This window comes from Drosophila novamexicana, unplaced genomic scaffold, assembly GCF_003285875.2.
Source record: "Drosophila novamexicana strain 15010-1031.04,08,12 unplaced genomic scaffold, DnovRS2.1 tig00004554-arrow-pilon, whole genome shotgun sequence".
Lineage (NCBI taxonomy): Eukaryota > Metazoa > Arthropoda > Insecta > Diptera > Drosophilidae > Drosophila > Drosophila novamexicana.
In genome coordinates, this window is record NW_020825051.1 from 3,662,079 (window position 1) to 3,682,846 (window position 20,768).

The 20,768-nt window shown below is 44.0% G+C and overlaps 1 protein-coding gene and 1 long non-coding RNA gene across 5 annotated transcripts in view; one reads left to right on the top strand and one right to left on the bottom strand.

Annotated features, from left to right (window-relative positions):
* The window catches only part of LOC115769707, a 193,849-nt gene extending 180,308 nt beyond the window's left edge, over nt 1-13,541 (bottom strand). The window contains exons 1-2 of one of the 3 annotated variants that reach the window (XR_004018780.1): nt 12,579-13,541; nt 12,401-12,493 (exon numbers count right to left, since the gene is read on the bottom strand). This is a non-coding gene — a long non-coding RNA (uncharacterized LOC115769707). The remainder of the gene's footprint in view (nt 1-12,400; nt 12,494-12,578) is intronic. The other 2 variants (XR_004018779.1, XR_004018778.1) reach the window with 2 other exon arrangements.
* On the top strand, nt 1,391-20,123 carry LOC115769703 (zinc finger MIZ domain-containing protein 2). 2 transcript variants are annotated; one of them, XM_030714631.1, is made up of 11 exons: nt 1,391-1,696; nt 14,508-15,135; nt 15,199-15,363; nt 16,697-17,427; nt 17,492-17,610; nt 17,675-17,807; nt 17,868-18,081; nt 18,163-18,995; nt 19,062-19,185; nt 19,249-19,626; nt 19,729-20,123. In XM_030714631.1, exons 1-11 carry the CDS (start codon nt 1,632-1,634, stop codon nt 19,858-19,860), a joined length of 3,522 nt encoding a protein of 1,173 aa, XP_030570491.1. In that variant the 5' UTR covers nt 1,391-1,631; the 3' UTR covers nt 19,861-20,123. The 2 variants fall into 2 exon arrangements, with proteins under 2 accessions (XP_030570491.1, XP_030570490.1); XM_030714630.1 differs by lacking the exon at nt 1,391-1,696 and having other exon boundaries at nt 14,282-15,135.
* The last annotated feature ends 645 nt before the right edge of the window (nt 20,124-20,768 follow it).

The window sequence follows — 20,768 nt, forward strand, 5'->3', positions numbered from 1 at the left end:
TTGCGCCCCTGGCTGCCGTAAATCATTCAAATATCAACCACAAATCACAACAATTAAGACAAATGTGCTGAAAAATCTACTTAACGCTACCCACATACACAGATATAAACATACACGCACACACACACACACACGCACACAAACGCACGCTCGCACTTACAAACGCTTTCAAAACAAACCCAATAAATGTCAAGCAAAAAAGGTAGTAGATTCTACTACGCTTTGCGCTTTTACGCTAAACGTAGCAATAAACGCACGCAAAGAAGTCAAACAAATTGACATACGTATAATTATTATTTTACTTAAGTGCTCGCGCGTCGTCGCCCCTTAACAGTCAAATGAATACCAAACACAGCGACCTGAAATAAATCAAGCGCGCCAGCGAGCGAGCGAGCGAGAGAGAGCGAGCAACCGGAGAGCCGACAACTGTACCACGCGCAAATGCTCACAAACATGTTCGCAGCAATGCGCTCTCTCTCGCGTGCATGTGTGTGTGTGTGTGGGTGCGAAGGTAGCGCCGCCATCGCAGCAGCGACAGCGGCAACAGCAGCAGCAACAGCAACAGCAACAGCAGCAGCAGCAGCGGCCATCACAGTCGACAGTTTCCCGTTCAGTCAGTTTCGAGTCGTGCCACGGTCAGCGTTGCCAGCCAGCTTCAGTTCCTTTCTGGCTGCCGTCGAATGTTGTCGTCGTTCGGTTAAAACACGCGCAAGCATCAAACGCGGCAAACGCAAATGTTACAAGAGAGAGATCACGTCTAAAATCGTTGGAATTTTTGCTAAACCCTCGATACGGTTTTTTTCAACAACAACTTTAACTGTGTAGTATTTGAACGTGTATTAAAAGTTATATTAACAAAAAAAAAAAAACAAAACAAACAACAAAACAAAACAAATTGCAGTTAAAGTGACATAAACACATTTAGAACAAAAATTGTTGCTCAAGTGGAGCAAACAACAAATAAACAAACAACAACAACCAGAGCACATTTTTTGGATTAAGTGCTCAAACAACAAAAAGTTCCTGTTGCAAGCCCGCAAACAACAACAACAACAAAACAACAACAACAACAACAACAAACTACAGCAGCAGCAACAACAACAACAACAACTTGGATTACTACAACAACAGTATTATTAAACAAACAACTAGCACAAATAATATTGCAACAAGTGCAACAATAACAAAATTGTGAAAAAATTTGCAAAATACAAATCAACAAGTTTTTACAAAAAAAGTTAATTAAACCGAAATTTTTGCTAGCAACCAAAAAGAAAACAAACTTGTGCAAAATCATAAACAACAACAACAACAACAACAAAAGAAAGAAACAGACAACAGAAATGTGAAAGCGTAACAACAACAACAAAAAAAGTTAAAAAAAAAAAACAAAAAACCAGATTAACAAAAAATCAAAAGTGAAAGAAAAAGTGCACGACACAAAGTTAAACATATAAAAATAAACTTTGCCAAAATGTCGCTGAACCTTTGAGCAAAATAATCAAAGAAAAGCCACAAGAAAACACTTGCAAATAAAATAAACAAATTAACAACAACAACAACAACAACAACAACAACCGCAGCACACACCTTGGACAGTGTGTCTAGATGCCCATGTATTTGTTGATGCCATGCAATTGATTGTTGACAAAATTCCCATGTATTCCAAACAAACAACGAAGCGCAATTCCAAAAAGTAAGTTCACCAAAAAAAAAACAAAAGAAATACCCGACCCCAACACGACCCAAAGGAAAAAAGAAAAACAATACAAGTTAACAGTTAAAACTTAACTCGCCAGAGTTTTCCACCGAAACAAGTGAAAAGTGAAATATAAGTGAAACCAGGAACTGCAACAAAACGCTAGCGCTGATAAGACAACAACAACAACAACAACAACAACAACAGCAAGCAGAGGAACTGCTTCTTCTTTCGCTTCCAACGCGCACCTGTTCCCAACAACAACAACAACAGCAACAACAAGTGCAGCAGCCGCAACAACAATTCGCACAATAAAGCAAAACTTAGGTAAAATATCTAAAAATAAATTCCATTTGAAACAACAAAAATAAAAATACCAAAAAAAATTAAAAACTTGAGCAAAAACAAAAATAACTTGCAAAAAAAATACCAAAACGATTTTTTTCAATTTAGCTAAAAATAAATTTAAATAAAGAAGAAGAAAAAATACAAACGTAGTGCATTTAAATAACTGCTCAATAAAATACATATATTTCTTTACATAGAAAACAAAAAAAAAAATCATTTAATTGTTGTGCTTTGAAAGGAATGTGCTTTTGTTTTTAGATATTTTATGTAAATTTTGTATCACCTTTTGCTTTGTTTGTTGTAGAACTCATAAACAAAATTAGTTTTAAGCGCAAAACAAATATTATTATTATCATAGATAACTTTACAATATTTGACAAACAATTTATCAAAATTTGAAACAAACGTTTGCAACGTTTTTGCAAAGTTCGTTATTTAACTGTGTTTCTTCTCGCTGTTTTTTTTGTTTTTTTTTTGCCTAAAAGCAAAACAAAAACCGTAAACACACACACACACACACACATGCACACAGGCACGCACTCAACGTTTACATCAGCTGTGACAGCCGTTATGCGTGTATTTTCTATTGCTCTGCCTCTCTCTCTCTCTCTCTCTCTCTCTCTCCCACTCACGCAGGCTGCAGCTTACGCTCAGCCTCTTTGCCGCGCCGCGCCTGCTGCTGCTGCTATCGCTCTCAGACTCACGCACAGCTGACCCATAATTGACTCAAACACACACACACACACAGGCTCACCTCGGCTCGCACGTAGACCAAAGAGCAGCAGGCAGAGCAGCGCGTCTGCTTTCTCTCTCGCTCGCTTGTGCGCGCTCTCTCTCGCACAGCCTTAGCAAACATTTGCCGTTGAGTGCACAATTTGTTGCGACCTACTGCTGCTGCTGCTGCTGTTGTTGTTGTTGTTCTTCTTCTTATTTCTTGGCGAGCATTTTCTTGGAGTTTTTCATTGAACTATTTTCGTAGAAAGAAGGCGCACACGTTAGAAATTTTCCCAAGATACGGCGATCCGCTTGCCTGCCTGCCTGCCTGCCAGCCCTTGCAACAACAACAACAACAACAACAAAGCGACAATGTTTTTGCCCAAATTCAGTTTCTTGTATCTTTTGTAAAAAGCGGGGGGGAGACCGTGAAAAAGGTCACTCGACGAAGCATTACAAACTCGTCGCATCTGGGTTTGGGTCTGTCCCTCTTTCAGTATTGCCTCTACCTACGCCTTTCTCTGCGTCTGCCGTTTGCCGTTTTTCTCTCCTCCTCCTCCTCCTCCTCTTCCTCTTCTTCTTCTCACATGCCACGCATATTTTGCGGCACAACAATGGAATACACACACACACACACACACACACGCATATTTGTGTGCGGTTCGTTTGTAATTCATCATCGGAAAAAAAAAGGGTCTTACATAGATCTTAAAGTGCAAGCCAAATGCCGGCACAGGTAAAAAGCCTAACCCATTTGTGGGCACAGGTAGCCAAGAGAAGAAAATGGAAAAGGAAAAACTTGGCACAAAAATAAATCACTTGACTAATTCGCCGGAATGCACTGGAACATTCTTGAGATACTCGAGAATTAGTTCGAAAATGCCTTTGGAAAAAAGTTGTTGTAGATCATGTGGAAAATTAACCTTTCGCTTAAATTTATTAATTGAATACTATATTCATTAGTTAAACTATATTATATTTAGTTAATCTATATTACAATTTACATTTGAAGAATTCGCTTCAAATTGAGCCTCAATATTTTGTCACGCACTTAATTCAAGCTTGTAAAAGTCTTGCACAACAATTAACACCCTGTTCATGCCGCACACACAGACACACACCCTAATCGAAAGGCCAAGCAACTAAATATAAGCAAATACACAGGAACAACAACTATGCGACACATCAATCAACCACCAAGGCGACCAAAAATCAGAACCCATCAACATCAAAAAATCCAGAAATCCAACCACCAGACGAGACGAACCCCAAAAAAAATAAAGGACGAACGGACAAAGTAGCCGTTTTTACCTCCGACTTCCTGTTCTCTAGGGCCTTTGGCAATTTTCACACGGGAAATAAAAATGCGATACAATAAGTAAATAGCAGAAAAACAAAACCTAAACGCGGAAAACCATTTGCAAATCGCAAAAAGTGTGCGAGTGTGTGTGTGTGTGTGTGTGTGTGTGTGTGTGTGTGTAAACAACCCCCCTGGGATAAGGTTAGGTGCAAGCACACACACACACACAGACAAGAGCGAAAGATCAAAGAGAGGCGTTTGCGCGCTCACTCTCCCATTGCCACGCTCTCCCGCTCTCCCGAGCTCTCTCTCTCTCTCTGATTCTCATTAACCCCAAAGAAACAAACATTTGGTGCGTTTATTGCTTTATCGAGTCCACATGTACTTAGAAAAGTGGCTTTAATAAGTGCGGCCCAATATTAATAAACCCATCAGCGTACGGGGGCTGAAGCCCGATCAACCCCTCGAGCACACACTCGCACACACACACATACACTCGTGGCCATAACAATAGTTACACGTGTTAAGTAAACCACCCTTTGTCGGGACCATGGCATTAAATACCCTCAACTGTCTGAAGGTCAACGCGCTTGTCTCGCATATCTAATTGCAATTCGGTTTTGATTGGGCGGGCATTAATGGGTTAAGAGTCTGACTTTTGACTCGACATCGTTGACGAGAGATGTGCATTTGGTTTCATTTTGAATGGGCCGCGTTATCGTGTTTACCTATACATAGATTCTTGCCCTCAAAACACCTTGAAGAAGTCACATGATAAAAACGCCCAAAAACAACCAACAACAACAAACCACATTTAACGACCCAATTAAAAGCACCACCGAGCATTGATATCAGCCCAAGCGAACCGAACCGAACAACCGAACACAGTTCTAGTTAAATATATGCTTAAAACGGAAAAAACAATAACAATAACAGCAACAACAACAACGGCGCAGAAACAAAAAGAAACCGAAACCAAACTTTTAACTTGTCAGCCATAGATAGCACTCCCAGTCCCAGTCCAAGTCCCAGTTCCAGTCCCAGTTCCATATCGTCGCAGACTACGCTACGCACAGAACAGAAATCAAAGGTAACCAACTCTTATCAGCGACAAGAACAACAACAACAACAAGCTACAGCAACAAATTATAGAGCAAAGTGTGTTTTTTCGTATACCGCGTAATCTTTTTAAATGGGTTTGCTTGTAACAACAGCTTACTATGACATTTCTTGGGGTTTATATCTAGATTTTTCGGTATAAGTCCGCTTTGGACTCACATCTTTATATGCTGGAAATGTCGGGGCAAACGAGGAATATAGAAGAAGGAATTTATCAATAATATCTATATACCATTTCTCAGAGTTTATATCTGGAGTTTTGGTAATCTTGGGACTCACATCTTTATAAGGAATAAACAGGGTTCAATATATCATAGTTTGATATATCAAAAACTCTTTATTCTATTTCTTAGGGTTTATATCTGGATATTTCGTATAAGTGTACTTTAGACCCCCATCTTTATAGGCTGAACATGACAGTTATCGAAGGTTCAAACTAGATTACAGGGTATCTGCAGCCGGCATTAGCTGTAGCTGTCGCTTCTAGTTGTTTGCGTTTTCTGCTGACAGACAGTGGAAATTTTCATTGCACTCTACCCCGAGCCCCGTCTTCAGCTGGGCTGAATGGAAACCCATTTTCAACTTGTAGCCATACTCGTCGGCCGACATATTTTGTATTTATTTTTTGTTTTTTGTGTTTTCGCCCAGGTATGCAGAAATTTTGGTTATCGCAGCTCTTATCACGGGTTTTCAGCAGCGCCCACCCATACCAATAGCTGACGAATTGCTGGCCCAGTCTTCAATATGGCGAATGGCTGTGGCAGAGATTGTCAACGTTTTTGTGAATGGAACTCGGCCATGGAATGGGTATTTCTTTTTTTTTTTGTTTCTTGTACAGCCAAGTATTTATTGCTGGCGATTACATTACGGCATCGAGTGCGGGAATCGGAATTCTGATTTACGGTCAGAAATGAATGAAAATTGCAAAGAGCTGTAAACCATGTACGACAAGTCGATTAAGTTGCCGTACAATAAAGATTGGGATTAAGCTAAAGACTTTACAGTCGAATTGACGTCAAATTGAATGAACATAATGAAACGAATGCATTTTGATTTGTTTTTCACGTCTATACACTCACAGTTGCTTTGTCAATACGTTTTACTTCCGCATTGCGCCTTTCTTTGCGCTTCTCACAGCCACATAACTGTCTATGCGCCGCTCTTTGCGCTTCTCACAGTTGGCTGCTAGCTAACTGTGCGCCGCTCTCGGCGCTTCTCAACATGTTTATTTAAACGTGCTTATCAGCTTGGTTTCCTCATGCCGCAGTCTATCGCTGCTGCTTTAACTATTTTGTGGTTATGCTCAACAATTTGAGGTTATGGCACAATTTCGAATTGTCTTTTTTTAAAAACAATTTTGGGCTTGTTTTCTTTGTTTTGTTGCAGTATCAGACTGTTGTTGTTGCTGCTGCTGCTGCTTAGCTGTACGTCGGCAGACATTTTTGTTGCTTGAAACTGGTTTTCAAGTACGACGCGGGCGTCGGCAGCGGCAGCGGCAGCGACGTCGTCGCCGTCATCGGCGTCGATTTATGCGTTGAGTTTTTCGTCGTTTTATTTTGCGCTGTTGCAATTCTCGCTTTGTTTTATTTTAAAATGTGATTTATGTATATTGTTTATGTGTTTGCCGTTGTTGTGGTTGTTGTTTGTGCAAAATACTTGAGCAAAATTATTGTAGCTTCTTTTTAGTTGTTGTTGTTGTTGTTGTTGTTGTCGTTGTTGTTGCCATTTGGCTTGTTGCTGACAGCCAGCCTTCGATTTATTTTTAATGTTTATGTGTCTCTAATTGTTTATGATTTGTTTTTTTTCTTTTTTCTCATTTTGCGCTGGCTTTTGTTTAATACGAAAACTTGCCCCGTTTCGACACTTTTCGGCCATTTCGATGGAACGATTGCATTTAATTGGCGATTAGATAAAAAAACAAAAAACTACAAAATCAAAAATCTTGCTGTTGATGACGTTGACGTATTATCCAATTCGTTTAGAATTTTTCGTAAGCCACAAGGTTGCACACCGCACACACACAAATACACACTCACACACACACCTGCCCTGCAACTACAACAACAACAACAACTGCGAGCTGGCATAAATTTTGTTTCAGCAAAACTGACAGATAAGATAGGCAGCGTATAACTAGAAAAAAACTAAATAAAAACGAAAAAAAAAAGAAGAAGAGGCAAAACAGTCAAGTAAGGTGCGCAAAACTGTCGCTGATTGATAGGTGCAGGGGAGGGGCACAGGCTGATGGGGCGAGGGTTACGGGGGGGGGGGGGGCTGTGCTTGGGTCCAACCTGGAAATGAAACTAGACGGCACAGCCATGGCGGCTGTTGATTAGCGCGTGTTACAAGTCGCTTTTTATCGCGGCACGAGCAGACAGCAAAACATTTGGGGTTACATCACAAGGACAGCAGCAAGAACAACAGCAACAACAACAACAACAATTACAACAGCAACAACAACAATAACAACAACTAGCGGTAGCAACAAGAGCCAAGTGCAATTACAAAGTTGCGAAATGCAGTTTTGTTTTATTTATGCGTTTGAACTCTGTAATGCGATTCGCCTATATATCTCTATATATATACATATACATATATATTACATATAAGTGGCATATGGCACAGTAAACATTGCCTAAAGCGAACATGATTTGGCAGGGCTTCAAATTAGAGCGAAAATCTAGAATCAAAAATGAAAAGCATATCTAGTGAAATATGCAAACTTTTCACTTAAGATATCTTATATGCTTTGATATATTTACAGAGCTTTAGTTTTATATAAATATACACTATTATATACAAAATGTTGATTTTAGTTTTGATATAATAATTAATAACTATAATCAACACAATTCAAGCACTTGACTTTGCTTTAATCTAAACGCATTAAAACTTTGTTTAGCTCCCAGAAGTATGCAGTACATTTTTTGTACTTTATTTATTTATTATTATTTATTTAATATTTAAATATTTATAGCACAGCAATATATAGTTTATAACCTTTGTCTGCTGGCGAATCAGAAATATATATTTATATGGAATATGATAAAAAATCCAACTAGAAAATCAAACTCTTAGGCCAAGTTTACAACGTCGAAATTTCTCTCTGTGCACTGTCGCATGCATGTGTATGTACATATACATAGATGTACATCAAGTGAGCGCTTAAATATGCTAATTAGTGCACGCACACACACACACACACACACACACACACTCGTGTACAGGCTATCATAGAAAGCAGCGCACATTGCGTATACGCAGCGTGCAACAGCAACATGAGCTGTGTATATGCCAGAGGTTGTTATTGTTGTTGTTCTTGATATTAGCATAGACATTGTTTAAGCTGAAGTTGTTGTTGCTGTTGTTGCTGTGGAGCCGTCTGCAGTTACAGGTGCCGAAAACGCGGCATAGGGGGGGGGGGGGGGCAGCAGCTGGGCAAACCATTCAAATATTACTCATACCACATGTGATGCATGCGGCTAAATTTTGAACAAAGGCAACAGGCAAACAGAAACTTTTGCACACACACACACACCACAAACCGGCAAAACATTTATAAAAATGAATTTAAAATCGACAGGAAAATGCAACAACAGGCAAAATTTAGAACCAATATTTCACATAACATGTCCAGGACTGAGGCGGGGCTGTTGTGTGTGTGTGTGGAGTGTGTTTGGTTTGCTGCATGCCACAATATGAATATGTTTTGCCCTGCCTGACGTGGCAGCATATCAGTCATCGTGCCTCTGTGCCTGTGTGCCTCTCTCCAGCTTGTTGGGCTGTTGCATTATTTCCATTGGATTTTTAATCAAAATTGTGCGCCTTTTGCCACAATTCCAGCTTTTTTCGTTCGCTTTTTTGTTTTTTGCTTTTTGTTTCCGCCTTTGCAGTTCAATTTTTATTCGGTTGTCGAGTGGGCCGCGAAATTTTTACCCCAGTCAACAAATAAAACCCACATGGGCTGGTTGTTGGCTTTCGAGGGTTGCTGCTGTGTGCCCGGCCTGCGGTGGTTGCTGCGAGTCTATTATGCTGATTTATTTTGATTTTTATTGCAATTTATGATGAGCCGCTGTGCTGTGTGTGTGTGCGTCTGTGTGTGTGTGGGAGCTCTCGAATCGAATCCATTGGCAAATAAATCATAAGACGATATTTATGCTTTGCACGAGAAACTTTATACGAAATATTCAACGCAGCGGGCGATTGGGCGCCAAAAGTAATTCACTCAAAATGAAACCATAAAAGGGAGCAGTTGTGTGTGTGCGAGTGTGTGTGTGTGTTGGGGGTGGGGTAGCAAAGGGGCACGGTTCTGTGCTACTGTGTAACTTGAGGCGCCGTCAAGTTTTATGGCGTCTCCGCTCGGTGTCATGCTGTGTGTGTGTGTGTGTGCCCCAAAACTTTGCAGTCGATTTCAACTTAAAGTCCACATAAAAACTGCTGCATACCTGCAGGCGCCGCAGGCAAACAAAAAAAAAAAGAAAAGGAGCCACAAAGCAACAGCCAAGGCAACCGAAAGCAATCCTCAACAATGCGGCGCCGCAGTGACATGCGAATATTGCAAAATTTGCTGCCGCGACGCAAAAAGAAGACCAAACCCAAAAAAACTAGAAAACACAACTGAGTCAGGCAAGCCGAATACTAAATGCTCTTCCAGACGAAAGGCCCATAGATTTGGCAGATATGTAAGCAGCATGATGAAGATATCTTGAGAGACAGAAAAGGTTTTCATACGGAAAATTTAATTTTTGAAAGATAAGTTCTATGTATATATACATGTATATGATATAGCGATCCGATCGATCAACAGAAACTCAAAAGTATGCAAAGTCTGCTGGCAATATCTTAAATACTGGTAGTCTAGTTTGGGTGGCTTTATAGATTCTTTATTTTGATACTGTTCAAGATTATATATATCTTGCTTTATGGTTAAATATATATTTCCTGCGTACCAGAATTATAGCAACCCCACGAAAGGGTATAAAAACAAAACTCTGGCGCACAAATTTCAGCAAAATGCAATTGGATAGAGGCGCACGGAGAGCCCGGCTTTTGGCGCCGCGACAGACATGGGCATTGGACATGGCATACAATGCGATTCAGCTCAGTTCAGTTCGGTTTGGTTTGGTTCGGTTCGGTTCGGTTTTGGTGGCGGCTCAGCATTAAACACCCTTGAAAACAACTGTCAAACGCATTTCGAGAGGGTATCGAATGCAGCAGCAGCCGCACACATTGCTGCCGAGGGGTAGGAGGCGGGGGTTGCACATGGTTTATGAAATGTGGAACCAGTACGACGAGGTATTGTATGAAGACTGATGGCACAGGAAACTCACTCACACTCTATCTCTCTCTCTCTCCCGCTCTCCCGCTCTCTCGCTCTCTCTTTGTCTCTGCTGACTGTCGTTCAACATTTTGCTTGTGATTGCTTTTTACACCAAAAATACAGAGCATATCTACAAATATATGCATGTGTGTGTGATTGTGTGTGTGTGTGTGTGTGTGTGTGTGTGTGTGTGTGCCTCTCTGTGTTGGCTTTTTTAATTGCCTTACAGTTGTCCAGTGGCCGCCTCTGATGGCATTTCCTCTGTCGCACTTCTGTCATGTTTCATCCCGAAATTTATTGAATATTGCCCGAATGCAAGCTGATGCCTGATCGAGAAAAAAAAATGAAGGCTCTCCAGTCTATTGATATCAAAACTTCTGCATATTGCTGCAACACCCTGTACACCCCCCCCCCCCCCTCCTCTCTCCCGCCGTCCATTCGTTGTTTCACGCACGTGTCTGACAATTTTTTACGGCTCTCTCTTTTGTTTTTCCATACATTCCGCTTTGCTTTACACGCGCCACCAAATGTCGTCTATAAAAAGCACACGACAACAGCGCAAAATCACAGCCATAAGATAAAAAATAGAAAACAGTAACAAAAATAATAATAATAAATAAAACTTTTGCACTTATTTTTCTTGGTTTTTTTTCCCCGCAAATCGTTTTTGCCGCAGACATTTGCCAATCATGAACTCGAGCCAGACACAATATACGACTACATATTGTGCCCCCTCCCCCTCTCCCGGCCCTGCTCGCTGCCGCATCGACCACTAATTCATCTGAGCCCCAACCCCGTGAAGAACATATAAAAAACACATATTTCATTTGACTGCTGACATAATCAACCCTCCGCTCAGACAAGCCCCCAACCCCGCCATAAAACAAAAGAAAAAAAAAATAACAAATTCGGATTTAGTGCTGAAAATTCGCTGAGCGTAAAAAAAGTCAAAATTCCAAAAAAGGCAAAAAAAAAAACAATATTTTTAAACTGCGTCTCGGAAAACACGCAATGTTTTAGCTTTTTATATGAAATAGAAATAAACAACAACACGGAAATTATTCAAAAAAATACTTTTTTATGAGCGCCGCAAATTGAAGTACGCGCAACTTACAATTAGCTAGCGAACGAGAGGGCGAAAGAGAGGGCGAGAGCGGGGTCAGATCATGCACTGATTTCCATCTGTTTGTGCTCTCCTTTGTCTGCCTTGTCTTCTTTGTTATTTTTGGTTTATTTCATTTTATCTAATCAATAAAGTAATTTATATCTAATCAAAGTACAACAAACAAAAACTGAACTGCAGCAACAACAAGTGCCTAACAGCGTCATCAGACGCACACACACACACACACACACAGCTTACCCCTTGCTCTCTCTCCCACTCACTCTCTCGCTTTCAGTCGCTCATCGCCCATGTAATGCAAATTGTTATTCACATAATGAGGCAAAACAGAACGTAACGAGAAACAAACTTGACGATTATATGACAAACCTATGCAGTTTCCCCTGCCCCCCTCCCGCAACCATAGAACAACTAATATGTATGTATGCCTCGCTGCCTCTCTCTCAGCAGCTCAGCCAGCACATGCAGCTAACGGGCCGCTCTCTTCTGCTGATTTGCTTTACACCTTGCACTTTTTGCGACCTCTCTCTCTCTCTCCCCCTCTTTCGTATGTAAAATCTGTCTGGCTGGCTGTGAAGGTTATGCTGTTTATAAGGCAGCAGCCAACACATTAACAGGAAGTTGATCATAACTGTAACTCGATAGATTATTTGATAAAAACAACAACGAAGAGCACAAAATTAAACAGAATATTTAAATGCTCTAACTAAGCAAAGAAATGAAATGGAAAAGCGAGTGTTTCGCGGGAATTCAATAAGCATAATTTAATGCACTTACCAAACAAAGTAAATCACAAGCAAGCACTTCATTGGAATTTCTCCGGTAGCATCTGGCAAACACGTTGCCATCTTATCTTCATACACTTTTTATCTGTAAAGCAAGAAAGAACATTTAGCTTTTTATAAAGCAGCGTAGAAAGCGAACCATGTGAAATGTTTAAATAAGTAATGCTCACCTCAAAAGAACCGGTTCACCAGATGAACCAATCTGCCAAATAATGCGCTTAGCGCAGTTTCTAGTCAACATGTCCCCCCGCCCCCTTCCCCACACACTCCTCGCCTATTAGTCTGTCAATTTTTCAACTGTAATTTGCTGCTTTGTCAGCCTTGAAACGTGTCGCACAAAATCCTGTCCGACTGCTGCGACTTTTGCATGACCTGCTGACCCGCATTCGGAGCGCCTTGGGAGCACTTGGCTCATTGCTGAGTTTTGCTCTTGTTGTTGTTGTTGTGTGCCCCGCCGCCGCACCTCTGTTCGCCACGCGCCCGACCGATTAGTTGAACTCAATGCAAATTTATCGTCACAGCCACAATCACAGATCCACTCGAATGCCGAACTAATACCGAACCGCACACCTCTCGGCAAGTACCCCTCCCCGCGCGTAACTAACGGCTGCCGGCAAAGCGCTCGTCATGCGATTATCAGCCAATCGCTTAGTGTGCTATTTATTTACATTTGCCATTTTTGTTGTTGCGCGTGTATGTGCGTGTGTGTTCTGTTTTTTCTTCTTCTTCTCTTACTGTATTTTTTTTTCGTATTTGCTTTTGTTGCGCGGCGCTGCTTTTTGTAGATGCGCAATTATTGTGAGCGTGTTACTTTATATTTCTGTATTGTTTTCTCTTTATTTATTTATTTTGCATTCTATTTTTTGTATTTTGTACTTTTCCAATTCGCATTGCGTTTTGTGTTTGTGTTCTCGATGCTTCATATGCTCAATGCTGTTGCTGTTGTTGTTGTCTGGCAAATATGCTTAATTATTTTTACCTTAAAAGTCGCTCCATCAAAACGCGAATGCGAAAACAATTTCAACGAAACGAAACGCGACGAGACGCGACGCGAGAGACGCTGCGCAGCGCGATTTAGGCAAAGCGGGCAATGAGGGCGGCGTGCTTGGCGGTGCGCAGGCCCTGAGCCCATTTGACATTTTAGGCTTTAAATGTCAAAGAGACGAGCAGAAGAAGAAAGAGAGAGAGAGCGAGAGCGAGCGCGAGAGAGAAGTAGAAGAAGAAGCGCAACTGTGCGACAAGTGAAGCAAACAAAATGCAATTCGTATAAAACAACAACAGCTGCGAGTTAAATGAATGACAGTGTTTGACAATGATGAAATGTGCATGCTGATGACGAAGAAGACAATCATGATCAAGATAATGACGATCATTTTGATGTTGTTGTTAACGTGAGCATAGCGCTGACCTCATCGATGAGGCAGACAACTGCGCCCATTACAATCGACTTGACAATTGCAAACGTACCGCGTCTCGAGGCACGCTTCGACAAAAATTGGTCAAAGAAACATCAAGTATTTACAGTGTATTAACTGACTCATAGCATACGATAAATACGCAGGCATATTTATAAAGTTAAGCAGAATGTAATCATGCACACAGTGTTGAGAAGTGCAGCGAGGTACTTGGAATAATGGCGAACATAAAGAACACAATTGCTTATTGGACGAACGAGTATTAATATTAATTTGCTTATCAATTGTAGATAGATTGTAAATGAAATAAATATGAGTTAAGTTCTTTCAAATGCCACTTACATAAGTTTTAGTTAACCCAAATATAATCTATCTGTTAACGGATCTTCAGTTTGTTCCTGCTTCCTGCTTCGCTTCCCCTTGCCTGTCTGCTTGTCACTTTTTATTTGGTTTTTACTATCAAAATTTGTCAAATTTCTCGAAACTAATTGTAGTGAAATTGGCCTTCGCGTTGAGAGCTCGCCCTAATTGGAAAACTAAGCTGTGTTTTATTCTAATCTAATTTTCGACTATGTGGCGGCGGGAGGCTGCGGCTACGGCTGACACGCCCACTGCACTGTATCTGCCCCTCAATGAAATGATGAAAACTAATTCGTATTATTATGTTCGCTATGATTATTACAGAAAAAATGATGAAATGAACCAGCAGGCAGGCTCCTCAAGGGCGCCAGCCACAGGGGGCCAAATCTCACCGCCAGGTGGCAGCACCAACAGCAGCACAAGCATCGTGGATGCACAGCAGCAGCAGCAGCAGCAACAGCAGCAGCAACATCAACAGCAGCAGCAACAACAACAGTACTACACCCAGCAGCAACAGCAGCAATATCAGCAGCAACAGCGCGAAAGTTTCTTGGCCTACCAGCAACAACAGCAGCACCAACACCAACAACAACAGCAGCAACATCAGCAGCAACATCAGCAGCAGCAGCAACATCCACGCTCTGTGGGCGGCGGCAACTTTATGCTAGGCAATGAGCTCGTCGGCGGCGACAGCCTGCGTAGCCTGAACAACACCTTCGGTCCCAACTCGGAGTTCACCTCGCTCGGCAGCAACAGCTCGGCCAGTTCACTGAGCGGCCTGAGCAGCTCGAGCAGCCAAAGCGGACAGGCCCAGACGGGCGTCGGCGCTGGTTATCCTAATATGGTGGCAGCAGCCGCAGCAGCAGCAGCAGCCAGCCAGCAGCAACAGCAGCAGCAGCAGCAACAACAGCAACACATGTCCAACATGGACGCCATGAGCGGCTACAGTCAGGTAGGATACAAGTGCCTGGAGACCCTAGAGACTCCCCATAACACTTCGATTCCAATCTTGCAGATGGGCGGCGGCATGCATCCGGTTGCCAATGGCGGCATGATGGGCAACGGCAATGGCCAGTATATGAATGGCGGCGGCGGACAGGCCGGCTACGCTGGCGGCCAGGGCGGCATGGGCATGGCCGGCATGGGCTATGGCAGTGCGGCCGCACAAAGGCATCATCAGGTGAGTACAATCGCATCCAATTGATGACTTCATCCAATGACTGCAGCTGCAGCGGCAACTGCAGATCGTCCCACTTCCCTTCTCAGAGCCGGCTTATGGCCAGCTGTTGGCATTTCAAATTCATTTCTGACCATAAACAGATTGTTTTTAATGAACGCCTCCCCCATTTGCGTACAAACGCGCCACAAAAAAGAGAATAGAGAAAGGAACAGAACATCGCATCGAAATCTAAATTGAATTTCTAATGAATTTCCCAAAGACAATTTGGCGGAAAAGAGCGAAAGTCAGCTTTAACCAAGTGAGGTTTTAGCTTTAAACAAGCTAAAGGTTTATATGGGTTTGTTAGCTTGGGAATTTTAGCTAAAATTTCACACGAGTTCTTAGCTTGGGATATTTTTTGTTTAAGTGTTGGAAAATGGGATATAACGGGATAAGGATTATTTTTTAACACTTTTAAAAAGTATTAAAGAAGTATTTGAAAATTAAAAAAGATATAAACGGAAATATTAACTAGCATTGCCCATAATGAGAACTTAGAGAAACAGTTCAAGGTATTACAGTCCCCTAGTCTATTTACCAGATTGATTATATGACAATATCTAAACGTGAGCCTTAGCATTTTATATGCTTTGATCAGTTGGTCTGCTGGCGCAGTTTAACGAGCGTTCGTAACATTGCCATAAAACCCTCCATATAGGCAAGGTCATGCGAGAATATGGCAAACATGTGACAAAGGGTGGAACAGGGGCCGGGGGACAAGAGAGGTGGGCGGGGGGGGGCAGTACAATTACGCAAGCTGTGACGACTTAACGAACGGCAGGTAAATCTCGGAATGGATTTTATGGTCTCGGTACAGTTCGCAGTTCAGCTTGACTCGACGCGGTTCGGCTCGGGCTTGGGCTCGGGCTGGGGCTCGGGCTCGGCTGGGTTGGGCTCGGTTGGATTCGGATTTGGCTCCATTTGGCTACTGGGCCGTTTGCGGCGCAGTTGGCGGCTTTGAATGCGCTTTCAATAACAAATTTAATTGTTTGCATGATGTGGGCAAAGTGCAGCAACTGGGCAAACGTTGCGGTAGGGAACTCTCTGGCTGCGGCTGGGTAGGGGGCAGCGGGTCGAGGGCTTTGGCTAATTACGGCCAAGCAGCTGTGTGACATATGAAAAGCAACAACAGCAACAACAATAACAACAACAGCGTGTTGGAGCAATTAGCAGCCACAATTGGCGTGTTGCACTTACGCAAAGCCACAAAGGCGACTCGCACGTGCCGCGCGTTCATCTATTTGGATTAGAGCTCAGCATGGAAATTCTATAACAAAAATTTATCTCGTTTCAGATGACGCCCATGAACCAAATGCAGAACATGTCAATGGGACCCGGCGGCGGCATGGGCCAGCAAATGGCCGGCATGAATCCCATGGCCAAGATGCAGGGCATGGCCAACGGTGGCTATCCGCAACAGCAGCAGCAGCAGCAGCAGCAGCTGTCGCAGCAGCAGCAGCGCCGCATGGCGCCGTATCCACATCCGCAGATGCACATGGCACAGAAGCGCGCCGGCGCTGGCGTTGGCGGCGCCATGTATCCGAATCCTGCACAGCAACAGCAGCAGCCGCCGCAGATGTACGGCGGCCAGCAGATGCATCCGGGCGCCGCCGGCGGCGGTGTGCCAGGCGTGCCCCTGCCCATGCAAGCGGGCGCCGGCAATGGCTATGGACGTGCCGTTCCCATGGCCGGCGGCGGCGGTGGCGCAGGCGCCTACGGACGCATATCAGCCGGCAATGGCATGGGACCGAATGGTGGCCCGGTAATGGGCCCGGGCGGCGGACCCATGATGCCCATGGGCGTCGCTGGCATGGGACCCGGTCCCGGCTGCATGGGTCAGCAGCGTTTTGTGCCGCAAGCGGGCGGCGCTGGCGTCGGCTATGGCGCCGCTGCCGGCGCACATCAGGCCCAATTCTATCCCGGCGGCAGTGCTGGCGGCATGGGCGTGGGCGCTGGCCAAGGCGGCATGTGCCCGGCTGGACCGGGTTCCGTTGCCAGCACCGGCAATCCCTACCAGAATCAAGGGTAAGCCCCCCGAACACCCTAACTCTCCATTGAGGCACTTGCTCATTTCCGTTGTCATTTACAGTTTCCAGCAAAACTATCAGCACAGTCCAGTTCCTGGCAATCCGACGCCGCCGCTGACGCCCGCCTGCAGCGTGCCCTATGTCAGCCCCAATCCGGACATCAAGCCGCCAATGGACAGCAGTAAGTGTATTGACCCTAGACGCCAGTTTGGCATATTCATTAACCAAATGCTTTTTGTGTGCAGGCGAAGAGATGAGACTGACATTCCCGGTGCGCGATGGCATCATTCTGCCACCGTTCCGCCTGCTCCACAATCTCTCGGTGAGCAATCATGTGTTCCATCTGAAGCAGAATGTCTACAACACGCTGATGTGCCGGTAAGTCCCCCCAGCTGCGCCCTGATCCCGGCCACAAATTAATCTCCATTTCTCGTACAGCACCGATCTGGAGCTGCAGCTGAAATGCTTCCATCAGGACGATCGCCAGATGAACACCAACTGGCCGCACACCGTCACCGTCTCCGCGAATGCCACCCCGCTCAATATCGAGCGCTCCGAGAAGAACAGCACAGCGCTGCGTCCGCTCTATCTGAAGGCTGTCTGCCAGCCGGGACGCAATACGCTGCAGCTGACCGCCAGTTCCTGTTGTTGTGTAAGTCTCCAGCTGGATAATCAATACCGTGTGACCCGCTATAATCTTCTCTCTCTCTCTCTCCCGCCTTCTTTTCGGCAGTCGCATCTGTTTGTGCTGCAACTAGTCCATCGGCCATCGGTGCGCCAGGTGCTGCAGACGCTGCACAAGCGGAATCTGTTGCCGCTGGAGCACAGCGTGCAGAAGATCAAGCGCAACCTGAGCCTGCCCAGCGTCGGTGCGGACGGTGTGGTCACCAATGGCGGCAGTCCGGATGCTGCGCAACAGTGCGCCAAGATCTCATTGAAGTGTCCCATTACGAAGAGTCGAATACGCCTGCCAGCGCGCGGGCACGAGTGCAAGCATGTCCAATGCTTCGATCTGGAGGCTTATCTGATGATCAACAGCGAGCGCGGCTCCTGGCGCTGTCCGGAGTGCAGCAAGTCGGCCATAACCGATACCCTGGAAATCGATCAGTACATCTGGGCCATACTCAACACGCTGAGCACCTCCGACGTGGATGAGGTGATCATTGATTCGTCGGCCAATTGGCGCGCCTTGCAGCACAACGGCGGCATGCCTAATCCGCCGCAAGCGGGTGCACCGACAGGCGCCAATGTGGCGCCACCAAATGGCAGCTCTGCTGCCACTGTCGCCGGCAGCAACAATAACGGCAACAACAACAACAACGGCAGCGGCAGCAGCAGCAGCAGCAATAGCAACACCAGCGTCGGCAGCGTGGGCAGCGTAGGCGGCCTGCCCGCCATCAAGCAGGAGCTGTGCGATGACATTGCCAAGGTCATGTCACCCGGCTCCACACAGCTGCCCACATGGGACAACTCTCAGGCCATGAGTCCATACAACATGCACGACATGAATTCCATTGCCAACGGCAACATGATGGGCAACAACAATGCACCCAACGGCGCCCAGCTGTAAGTAATCCCAGCTGCAAGTGATCGAACCAAATCTAATCCTCTTCTTCTCATCTTCCTCCTCAGTGGCACTCGCAGCAGCTATGACAGCTTCAGTGGCAGTCACAGCGACGCCAACAGCCTGGCCAACAGCGATGGCGTCAACTCGCTGGATCAGCTCAATGCCATGGAGAAATCGCTGAGCGATCAGGTAAGCTTTCAGCTCAACTCGATTATATCTGAGCACCAGCTAATCCTTGGCTGCTTCTGTTAGATGCCACACACGCCGCACACGCCTGGCGCCGCCAGCCATCCGATGACGCCCGGTGGTCCGCCCAGCGTTAGCTCGTCCCACAATGAGCCCATTAGCGGCGGCACGCCCAATGCCTCCAATGGTGGCAACAACAACAACAACAACAACAGCACCGGACACAATTCACCACAGACGCCGGGCACGCCCAGCCGCAGTCTGGGCAGCAGCACCAGCATGTCCAACGCGGACAGCCAGCAGCAACAGTCGCAGCAGGAGCAGCTGCTCAACTCGCTCATGAGCAGCCAGACGCAGCTCAAGTTTGAGAGCGATTTGAGCGCCGAGCTGCAGAACTTTGATCCCTCCGCGGCCGGTCTCGATAACAACGGGCACGATTTGAATGTAAGTAACGAGTGCAAAGTAACGAGTCAACGCGGCACGCTTCTTACAAAGCAACGAGTAGCCCGTAAACAGGAATTAATCTAAATTTTGTTGTACTTACAGCTGTTGCAGGACATGGATCCAATGGAAATCCTGTCGTACCTGGATCCGCAGCCGGACTTGAATACGCCGCCGTCCAGTGGCAGTAGCAATAACAATGCTAGCGACGATTTGCTGGCCACGTTATTCGACTAAACAGTGTTGCGAAGTGGTTGTTAACGGCGCCGGTCCAGTGTTGCACAACGCCTGTGGTTGTAGTTGAGATATGAAGCGAATGATTTGAGAAATTCCTTAACAAAAAAAATGCAAACGAAAAACAAAAATTAAAAATGGCCTAAACCATATTTGTATATAGTATTATTAATTTTAATGAATTTCGCACCATAGCGAGTTGCGTAATTCAAAAAACAAAAACATTTTCGTTTCCTCACACACATACACACACACACACAACAACAACAACAACAAACAACACAAAATCGTAGCAGAAAATGCAAAAATTTGAATATGCAGTGTTGAAAAACAATGAAATGTGATTTAAAAATTAATTAATTAAATTAATTGGCATTTAATTTAAAGCAAAAAGAAGAGAAAAAAAACAACAAAAATATATATAGCAACAACAACAACAACAACAAACAGTCATTATACCATATAAATATTTCAGTTTTGAGAGCATCAAAAAAATTCCTTTAATGAAATTTACGAATTTAAATGTTTCATTTTCGTGTTGGCCCAAAAAAAAACAAAAGAAAGTTTTCTATCGTTTTTCTCATTTATCGAAAAATAATAATAATTTTCATGGAGCCCAAAGCGTTCTTCAAACATTTGATTTACATTTTCGTATGCGAAATGTATCTTGTTTATTGTACAAAGTATTAAAAGAGAGTAAAAAAAAAAAACAACAAAAACAACTATTAAAACAGAGTAAATGATTACAAGTAAAGAATGATAAAAATACAAGTAAAAGGGAAGCATGAGCAAACAAAAACAAAATCCCAACAATTTTATTACATTTATAAAATGAAAACATTTACATTTTAATTGTTGCATAATTTTAATTATTTTTTAAAGCCTATAAAATTAATTGATTTAGCGCCGTA

Coding starts and splice junctions, on each gene's coding strand:
- LOC115769703 (XM_030714630.1), top strand. CDS start 14,395: ATGTGGCGGCGGGAGGCTGCGGCTACGGCTGACACGCCCACTGCACTG. Junction 18,996..19,061: donor GCACCCAACGGCGCCCAGCT/GTAAGTAATCCC, acceptor CTTCCTCCTCAG/TGGCACTCGCAGCAGCTATG. Junction 19,186..19,248: donor AGAAATCGCTGAGCGATCAG/GTAAGCTTTCAG, acceptor TGCTTCTGTTAG/ATGCCACACACGCCGCACAC.